Source organism: Pan paniscus, chromosome 6 (genome assembly GCF_029289425.2).
Source record: "Pan paniscus chromosome 6, NHGRI_mPanPan1-v2.0_pri, whole genome shotgun sequence".
Lineage (NCBI taxonomy): Eukaryota > Metazoa > Chordata > Mammalia > Primates > Hominidae > Pan > Pan paniscus.
In genome coordinates, this window is record NC_073255.2 from 118,828,947 (window position 1) to 118,839,337 (window position 10,391).

A 10,391-nucleotide genomic window follows, 5' to 3' on the forward strand; every position below is an offset into this window, starting at 1 on the left:
GTTCGGGATCTGCGCCTTGTCAACTAAATTGTTTTGCCTATCCACCCCACGGTGCCAAACCCATATACTCTCCTATCCTCAATACCTCCCTCCACAACCCATTATTCTGTTCTGGATCTCAAACATGCTTTCTTTACTATTCCTTTGCACCCTTCATCCCAGCCTCTCTTCGCTTTCACTTGGACTGACTCTGACACCCATCAGGCTCAGCAAATTACCTGGGCTGTACTGCCTCAAGGCTTCACAGACAGCCCCCATTCCTTCAGTTGAACCCAAATTTCTTCTTCATCTGTTACCTATCTCAGCATAATTCTCATAAAAACACACATGCTCTCCCTGCTGATCGTTTCCAACTGATCTCTCAAACCCCAGCACCTTCTACAAAACAACAACCCCTTTCCTTCCTAGTCATGGTTAGATACTTTTGACTTTAGGTACCTGATTTTGCCAGCCTAACAAAACCATTATATAAACTCACAAAAGGAAACCTAGCTGACCCCATAGATCCTAAATCCTTTCCCCACTCCTCTTTCCATTCCTTGAAGACAGCTTTAGAGACTGCCCCCACCCTAGCTCTCCCTGACTCATCCCAACCCTTTTCATTACCCACAGCCGAAGTGCAGGGCTGTGCAGTTGGAATTCTTACACGAGAACCCACACCGCGCCCTGTAGCCTTTTTATCCAAACAACTTGACCTTACTGTTTTGCCTAGCCCTCAAGTCTGCGTGCGGCGGCCGCCGCCACCCTAATACTTTTAGAGGCCCTTAAAATCACAAACTATGCTCAACTCACTCTCTACAGTTCTCATAACTTCCAAAATCTATTTTCTTCCTCACACCTGACACATATACTTTTTGCTCCCTGGCTCCTTCAGCTGTACTCTTTGTTGAGTCTCCCACAATTACCATTGTTCCTGGCCCGGACTTCAATCTGGCCTCCCACCTTATTCCTGATACCACACCTGAACCCCATGACTGTATCTCTCTGATCCACCTGACATTCAACCCATTTCCCCATATTTCCTTCTTTCCTGTTCCTCACCCTGATCACATTTGGTTTATTGATGGCAGTTCCACCAGGCCTAATCACCACACACCAGCAAAGGCAGGCTATGCTATAGAACAAGCCACTATCCCACCTCTTAGAACCTCTCATTTCCTTTCCATCGTGGAAATCTATCCTCAAGGAAATAACTTCTCGGTGTTCCATCTGCTATTCTACTACTTCTCAGGGATTATTCAGGCCCCCTCCCTTCCCTACACATCAAGCTCAGGGATTTGCCCCCACCCAGGACTGGCAAATTGGCTTTATTCAACATGCCCCGAGTCAGGAAACTAAAATACCTCTTGGTCTAGGTAGACACTTTCACTGGATAGGTAAAGGCCTTTCCCACAGGGTCTAAGAAGGCCACCACGGTCATTTCTTCCCTTTTCTCAGACAAAATTCCTCGGTTTGGCCTTCCCACCTCTATATAGTCCTATAACGGACTGGCCTTTATTAGTCAAATCACCCAAGCAGTTTCTCAGGCTCTTAGTATTCAGTGAACTAATGGTCTTTTAAAAACACACCTTACCAAGCTCAGCCACCAACTTAAAAAGGACTGGACAATACTTTTACCACTTGCCCTTCTCAGAATTCAGGCCTGTCCTCACAATGCTACAAGGTACAGCCCAGTTAAGCTCCTGTATAGACACTCCTTTTTATTAGGCCCAAGTCTTATTCCAGACACCAGACCAACTTAGACTGTGCCCCCAAAAACTTGTCATTCCTACTATCTTCTGTCTAGTGATACTCCTATTCACTGTTCTCAACTACTCATAAATGCCCTGCTCTTGTTTACACTGCCAGTTTACACTGTTTCTCCAAGCCATCACAGCTGGTATCTCCTGGTGCTATCCCCAAACCGCCTCTCTTAACTCTTAAAGTAAATAAATAATCTTTGCTGGCAAGGCTATGCTGAACCTCCTTAGGCACTCTAATTAGATGTCCTAGGTCCTCCCAATTCTTAGTCCTTTGATACCTGTTTTTCTCCTTCTCTTATTCCATTTAGTTTTTCAATTCATACAAAACCATATCCAGGCCATCACCAGTAATTCTAAACGACAAATGTTTCTTCTAGCAACCCCACGATATCACCCCTTACCACAAAATCTTCCTTCAGCTTAATCTCTCCCACTCTAGGTTCCCACGCCACCCCTAATCCCGCTCGAAGCAGCCCTGAGAAACATCACCCATTATCTCTCCATACCACCCCCCAAAATTTTCGCCGCCCCAACACTTTACCCCATTTCATTTTATTTTTCTTATTAATATAAGAAGACAGGAAAGTCAGGCCTCTGAGCCCAAGCTAAGCCATCATATCCCCTGTGACCTGCACGTATAAATCCAGATGGCCTGAGGTAACTGAAGAATGGCAAAAGAAGTGAAAATGGCCTGTTCCTGCCTTAACTAATAACATTACCTTCTGAAATTCCTTTTCCTGGCTCATCCTGGCTCAAAAGCTCCCCCACTGAGCACCTTGTGACCCCCACCCCTGCCCACCAGAGAACAGCCCCCCTTTGACTGTAATTTTCCTTTACCTACCCAAATCTTATAAAACCCCTCTCTCCCTTCACTGACTCTCTCTTCACTGACCACCCCTCTCTCCCTTCACTGACTCTCTTTTCGGACTCAGCCCGCCTGCACCCAGGTGATTAAAAGCGTTATTGCTCACACAAAACCTGGTGGTCTCTTCACACGGACTCAAGTGAAACTGACCTCAAGTGATCCGCCCACCTCAGCCTCCCAAATTGCTGGAATTACAGGTGTGCGCCCCTGCAGCCAATTTTATACGTTTTAGAGGGATGGAAGTTACAGGCATACGTCAATCAATACGTGTAAAGTGTACATTTGTTCACTCAGGAATCATGGAACAATTTGGAGTGTGGGGCAGGGGGACTTCCAGATCGTAGGTAAATTCCAAGATTTTCTGATTGGAAATTGGTTGAAAGAGTAAAGTTATGATCTAAAGACCTGGAATCAACAGAAAGGCATGTCTGGTTTAAAAATAAGAGGTTGTGGCCTTTTACCTCGTTGCACTTCTGAGAGCAAGATGGGTCACCAGCAGCTGTACTAGAGCCACCAGTGAATATTCGGCCAGGGTTTTCATTCTTGTCACATCAGCCCAAACCGGCATGGTCTGATCTGGAAATATGCCCTCAATATGTGCTGCCAGTGTTTCCGTCAGTACAGGAAAGATATCGGTTTCATTAAGTTGCACTAACTGATCTTCCTTGAAAGGTTTATCCAACGCATGTACCCAGTGAAAAACCATTATAGTGGCCGGGCATGGTGGCTCACGCCTGAAATCCCAGCACTTTGGGAGGCCAAGGCGGGCAGATCACAAGGTCAGCAGATCGAGACCATCCTGGCCAACATGGTGAAACCTCGTCTCTACTAAAAATACAAAAATTAGCTGGGCGTGGTGGCATATGCCTGTAATCCCAGCTACTCAGGAGGCTGAGGCACGAGAATCGCTTGAACCCGGGAGGTGGAGTTTGCAGTGAGCTGAGATAGTGCCACTGCACTCCAGCCTGGCAACAGAGCAAGACTCCATCAAAAACAAACAAACAAACAAACAAAACCCCCAAAAAACCATGATAGCTCTTTGCACATAAAATAAACATTTTTTAAAAAGATAAGGGGTTGTGGAGACCACCTGTTTTTTTTGACAGAGTCTCGCTCTGTTGCCCAGGCTGGAGTACAGTGGTGCAATCTTGGTTCACCGCAACCTCCACCTCCTGGGTTCAAGCGATTCTCCTGCTTCAGCCTCCCGAGTAGCTGGGACTACAGGTGCACACCACCACACCTGGCTAATTTTTTGTATTTTTAGTAGAGACAGGGTTTTTCCATGTTAGCCAGGATGGTCTGGATCTCGTGACCTCGCGATCTGCCCACCTCGGCCTCCCAAAGTGCTGGGATTACAGGCATGAGCCAAGACCAAGGTTCTTGTTATGCAGATGAAGCCTCCAGGTAGCAGGCTTCAGAGAGAATAGATGGTAAGTGTTTCTCATCAGACTTAAAAAGGTGCCAGATTCTTAGTTATATCTCTCCTGAATCAGGAGAAGACCTGGAAAGGGAAGGGGACTCTCTACACAGTGTAGATTTTCCCTACAAGAGACAGATTTGCAGGGCTGTTTCAAAATATGTCAAAGAAAAATTTATTTTGGGGTAAAATACTTCTGTTTCTTTCAGGACCTGCTATCTGTCATGTGATGCTGTACTTCAGTCAGGTTGGAATTTGGTATCTTATTGCTACAAAGAGTCTGTTTTGTCAGCCTTAAGATCTCTGTGTTGATGTTAATGCTGGTCAGTTGTGCCTGAATTCCAAAGAGATGAGGACAGAATGAGGCATGTCCAACACTCCTTCCCATCATGGCCTGAACTAGTTTTGCAGGTTTACTTTGGAATGCCCTTGGCGAGAAGGAGTCCGCTCAGTAGGTTGGGGGGCTTAGAATTTTCTTTTTGGTTTACAGGTGCAAAGCTTGTGATTTAGCCAGGAGATTTCCTGCCCCTCCCAAGGGGGCAGATTTTGCTTCAACCCTCCCTCACCATGTAATGAGGGTCTGGTCCTATCCCTCCCCCAGAAATAGATGGCCTTACTTGTACCCTTACTTCCACCAGGAGTGAACTTTTGCCTGTCCCCTGGGGATGGGAAAGATTCCTGCCCCTTCCCCTGAGGCTTAAGTCCTTCTGCTTCTTGTGAGACAAGGTTCTGGGAGGTAGGAGGAGGTTCATGCCTGAGAACCACTGAGGGAGCCTCTTTCCTGTCTCATTGTACCTCCAATCTTTCTCATGAGCACCAAGAGGTGGAAAACAGATTGCGAGTGAACTTGGGGTCTGCTAGATCCTGATGCACCCAGGGGGATTCTAAGTTGTCATGCTGGCCCACTCCTGGCCTCTGAGAATTCATTAAAATGTTGTTTTCCTATCACCTGCTTTTTTGGTGGCCACTTCTTCCTCCTGTGCTCTGACAAAGGTGGAACTTTTCATGTGTCCTGTCTCTCCTGAGAGGGTGCGGTCACTCTTTGGACCTCAGTTCACCTGGTTGCCTTGAAGCCTAAATTTCTGATGGGCTCAAGAAATGCCAAAACCTATAGATTACCCAGCTTTTTCTTCTTTTTATGGTAGGAGTGATAGTCTTTTGTGGATTTATTTTATGTATTAATTTTATTGCACTTTTTGTAGAGATGGGGGCCTTGCTAGGCTGCCCAGGCTGGTCTTGAGCTCCTGGCCTCAAACGAGCCTCCTGCCTTGGCTTCTCAAAATGCTGGGATTACAGGTATGAGTCACCATGCCCAGCCTCTTGTGGCTTTTTTACTCTAAGTGAAAGCATAAATCCAATAATTTTTATTTTTATTGTTATTGTTTGGAGATGAGTCTCACTCTGCCACGCAGGCTGGAGTGCAGTGGTACAATCCCGGCTCACTGCAACCTCTGCCTTCCAGGTTCAAGTGATTCTTCTGCCTCAGCCTCCTGACCAGCTGGGATTACGCACATGCCACCACGCCTGGCTAATTTTGTATTTTTAGTAGAGATGGAGTTTCACCATGTTAGCCAGGCTAGTCTCAAACTCCCGACCTCAGGATCTGCCCACCTCGACCTCCCAAAGTGCTGGGATTACAGGCGTGAGCCATTGTGCCCAGCAAAAATCCAATAATTTTTAATAACTCAAAATATGATTTTGACTACCTAAATTTTTTTTTTTCCCTTTGTCCCTCTTTGTAATTTGATGCTTTGGTATCTCAGTTCTAGTTTTTGATTTGGCTCCAGGTAGTACAAGTTCTCATGGATTACATGTATGGTTTAGAATCCTGAAGTCAATGAGATGAGAGCAGACCTAACATCAAACACTTGAAGTAAAGAAATTTATGTGGAAGGAATATATAAAATGAATTTACATTGGGTAGTTTGGATAAAGCATAACATTAGAGAAGGGTACATGTAGCTAGATGTGTCTTTACCTTTAAAAAAACTTGAATAGTGAGGCTGGGTGCAGTGGCTCATGCTTGCAATCTTAGCACTTTTGGAGGCCAAGACGGGCGGATCACTTGAGGTCAGGAGTTTGAGACCAGCCTGGCCAACATGGTGAAACTATTTTTAGTCTCTACTAAAAATACAAAAATTGGCCAGGCATGGTGGTGCATGCCTGTAATCCCAGCTACTCGGGAGGCTGAGGCAGGACAATCGCTTAAACCTGGGAGGTGGAGGTTGCAGTTAGCTGAGATGGCACCACTGCACTCCAGCCTGGGCAAAAGAATGACACTCAGTCTCAAAAAACAAACAAAAGAACCCAACAAACTTGAATAGCGAAAGGAGGATATTTTGATATGTTATTTCCATTTTCAGTAATAAATACATGTGTGTATCCAATAACTTATTAAAATGTAGATTTGTTTATTGAAAAACTTATTAGCATGAGGTCAGGAGATCGAGACCATCCTGGTTGACACAGTGAAACCCCATCTCTGCTAAGAAAGTACGAAGGAAAATTAGCTGGGTGTGGTGGCAGTGGTAGGCGCCTGTAGTCCGAGCTACTCAGGAGGCTGAGGCAGGAGAATGGTGTGAACCCGGGAGGCGGAGGTTGCAGTGAGCCGAGATCGTGCCACTGCACTCCAGCCTGGGTGACAGAGAGAGACTCCATCTCAAAAAAACAAAACAAAACAAAACAAAAAGACAAAAAACTTATTAGGAGGTTTTAGTGGCAGATTAGACAGAGCTGAAGAGAGAATCTGTAAACTGAGAGAACAGAAGAAACTCACCACATGCTTCATGAGCAGCTATGAGACAGAAAATACGGAAGAGTAGTTAAAAACACATGAAGAATAGAAAGGGAAGGGTTAGCCTCTATTTAATTGCAGTTCCTGGAGAAAAGAGTTAACGGGGGAAGAGAAAATATGTGAAGAGAGAATGGCTGGCAAGTTTCCCAAACTGAGAAGAGACCTTATCAGCTTTGAGAAGCCGAGGAATCCCAAGCATGATAAATACAAAGAAATCCACGCCCAGAAACATCCTGGTGAAGCTTCAGAATATTAACGAAACAGAAAGTCTTAAAGCAGCAAGAGAAAAAAAATTAAAGGCCTGACAGATTAAGCTCAGTCTTCTGTATAGCAACCTTGAAGCCAGAAGACAATGGAATCTTATTCATGTGCTGAAAAAAAAAAAAAAAACTGTCAACTTAGAATTCTATACCTAGTAAAAATACTTTCAAGAGGCCGGGTGCAGTGATTCACACCTGTAATCCCAGCACTTTGGGAGGCCGAGGCGGGCAGATCATGAGTTCAGGAGTTTGAGACCAGCCTGGCCAACGTGGTGAAACCCCGTCTCTACTAAAATACAAAAAAATTAGCCGGGGTTGGTGGTGCATGCCTGTAGTCCCAGCTACTTGGGAGACTGAGGCAGGAGAATCACTTGAATCTGGGAGGTAGAGGCTCACCATCTACCCGGCTAATTTTTTTGTATTTTTAGTAGAGACGGGGTTTCACCACGTTGGCCAGGCTGGTCACGAACTCCTGACCTCATGATCCGCACCCCCCCTCCCCCCGCGGCCTTCCAAAGTGCTGGGATTACAGGCATGAGCCACCATACCCAGCTCAATGGCTGAACTTTTAGCTTCATTTTAGCAGAGTTCAGACACCCCCATAATCCTAATCTTGTGAGTTGTCATTAGTTTTACAAAGGCAGTTTGGTCCCAGAACAAACAGGTGGTAGTTTTGGGAAGGGCTATTATCATCCTTGCTTTAAGTTTAAACCATAAATTAAATTCCTCCCCAAGTTAACCTAGCCTATGCCCAGGAATGAACAAGGACAGTTTAGAGGCTAGAAGCAAGATGAAGTCAGCTAGATTACATTATTTTACTGCCATCATTTTCCTATGTCAGGTCTTACTCACTGTCATAATTTCTTTTTTTTTTTTTTAAAGACAGAGTCCTACTCTGTCACCCAGGCTGGAGTACAGTGGGGTGATCTCGGCTCACTGCAACCTCTACCTCCCAGATTCGAGTGATTCTCCTGTCTCAGCCTCCTGAGTAGCTGGGATTACAGGCGCCTGCCACCGTGTCTGGCTAAGTTTTAGTAGAGACGGGTTTTGCCATGTTGGCCAGGCTGGTCTCGAACTCCTGACCTCAAGCACTCCACCTACCTTGGCCTCCCAAAGTGCTGGGATTACAGGTGTGAGCCACTGTGCCCGGCCTCTGTCATAATTTTTGCAAAGGCAGTTTCAGTGGGGTCTCCAAACCACTCTCCTTGGCCAGGTTACCAGTTTCCCACCTGGGCACAGTGGGTTAGGGTCCTGGGGGTTGGTCCTCCCAATTCCAATGTCTTCTGGTACCATCCTGCCTCCTTGCAGCAAATATAGTGTCTGTGGTCCAACTCTGGAGTTACTGTGGCCAGAGGCTCTTAGTTACCAGATTAACTGTCCCTTCCCCACTCCTTTCCCCGCCAACCATCTGCTTCTGTACCAGCTACCTGGCTAGGAGGATTTCTACCTCCCCCTACCTAGGGGTCCGGCCCTGTGGTAAGACTGCACCCACCCGTGAAGCCACGCCCCATCCAGGAAACCACACCCACTCAAGAAGCCCTGCCCACCCAAGAAGCCCCACCTGCCAGCAAGCCACAGCCATCCAAGGAACCCCACCCATCCAGGGAGCCCTGCCCAGCCCATCAGATGGTCCCACTCACCCATGAAAGCCACTGCCGAGGTATTCACAGCCCTGCTGCTATTCGGCCTGCCCATCAGGAGCCAGTCCACAGAACTCCATTAACCTTGCTGTCAAAACAGGGTTTCCTGGCTGGGGGGCTTACTCCTGTAATCCCAGCACTTTGGGAGGCTGAGGCGGGTGGATCATTTGAGGTCAGGAGAATAAGACTAACCTGGCCAACATGGGGAAACCTCGGGAGTTCTAGACCAGCCTGACCAACATGGTGAAACCCCACCTCTACTAAAAATACAAAATTAGCTCGGCATGGTGGCATGGGCCTCTGATCCCAGCTACTCAGGAGGCTGAGGCAGGAGAATGGCTTGAACCTGGGAGACTGAGGTTGCAGTGAGCCAAGATGAAGCCACTGCACTCCAGCCTGGGTGACAGAGTGAGACCCTGTCTCACAAAAACAAAAAAAAAAACAAACAGGGTTTCTTTTTATAGACAATCTCCAAAGGCAATTTCATGATGATTAGATTCAAACAGGATGGCACCTAGGAATTGTCCAATCTTCAACATTATCTAGAAAGTTTCTCCCAAATGATGCTTTAGTTTAGAATACTGTACTCCTCTCTCTCTCTGCATTTTCACAATCTGAGGTTTTTCTTGTTTGATCATTTATTTTATTTTATTTTACTATTCTATTTTTTGCACCAGAATGCCCATGGAAACACATGCAGTCCCGTGACCTCACGCTGGATTTTTCAGTTTCTAGAAATTAAATCAGCAAATTTGGAGTCCAAAGAAATGGGTTGCTAGGTGTGGTGGCACACCCCTGTAATCCCAGCACTTTGGGAGGCTGAGGCAGGTGGATCACTTGAGGTCAGCAGTTTGAGACCAGCCTGGCCAACATGGCAAAACCCTGTCTCTACTGAAAACATAAAAATTAGCTGGGCATGGTGGTGCATGCGTGTATTCCCAGCTACTCGGGAGGCTGAGGCAGGGAAATTGCTTGAACCTAGGAGGTGGATGTTGCAGTGAGCCAAGGTCACGCCACTGCATGCCGGCTTGGGAGACATAGCGAAACTCCATCTCAGAAAAAAGAAAAAAAAAAGAAATAGGTTGTTTAAAACTTGACAATAATAGAATTTTACATGAGAAATATGGGGGTGTCTAGCATGTTTCCCTTGAGTCTAGGCTGTCAGCATTGGTGAAGTGATCGCTTTGGGTTGCTGATTGAGAAGCTACTTGTTCTCTCAGAATGGAAGAATATTCAGGAGACCGGGTCTGTGGTCTGTTAGAAACCAGGTTTCAGAGCAGGAGGTGAACGATGGGTGAGCGAGCGAAGCTTCATCTATATTTACAGTGGCTCCTCAACACTATTATTACTGCCTGAGCTCCGCCTCCTGTCAGATCATCTGTGGCATTAGATTCTCATAGGAGTGCCAACTCTATTGTGAACTGTGCATGAGTGACCTAGGTTGTGTGCTCCTTATGAAAAATCTAATGCCTGATGATCTGTCACTGTCTCTCATCACTCCCCTGTTGTGACCATCTAATTACAGGAAAGCAAACTCAGGGCTCCCACTGATTCTACATTATGGTAAGTTGCATAATTATTTCATTATATATTACGACATAATAATAGAAATAGGCTGGGTGTGGTGGCTCACGACTGTAATCCCAGCACTTTGGGAGGTGGAGGTGGGCAGA

At 46.2% G+C, this 10,391-nt stretch overlaps 1 protein-coding gene across 1 annotated transcript; it reads left to right on the plus strand.

Moving 5' to 3' along the window:
• Window positions 1-2,706: 2,706 nt before the first annotated feature.
• LOC117981206 (small ribosomal subunit protein uS14-like) lies at window positions 2,707-3,401 on the plus strand. Its single transcript, XM_034965438.2, is given in 1 exon segment — window positions 2,707-3,401. A coding segment is annotated over 1 exon segment (231 nt). The 5' UTR covers window positions 2,707-3,031; the 3' UTR covers window positions 3,263-3,401.
• The last annotated feature ends 6,990 nt before the right edge of the window (window positions 3,402-10,391 follow it).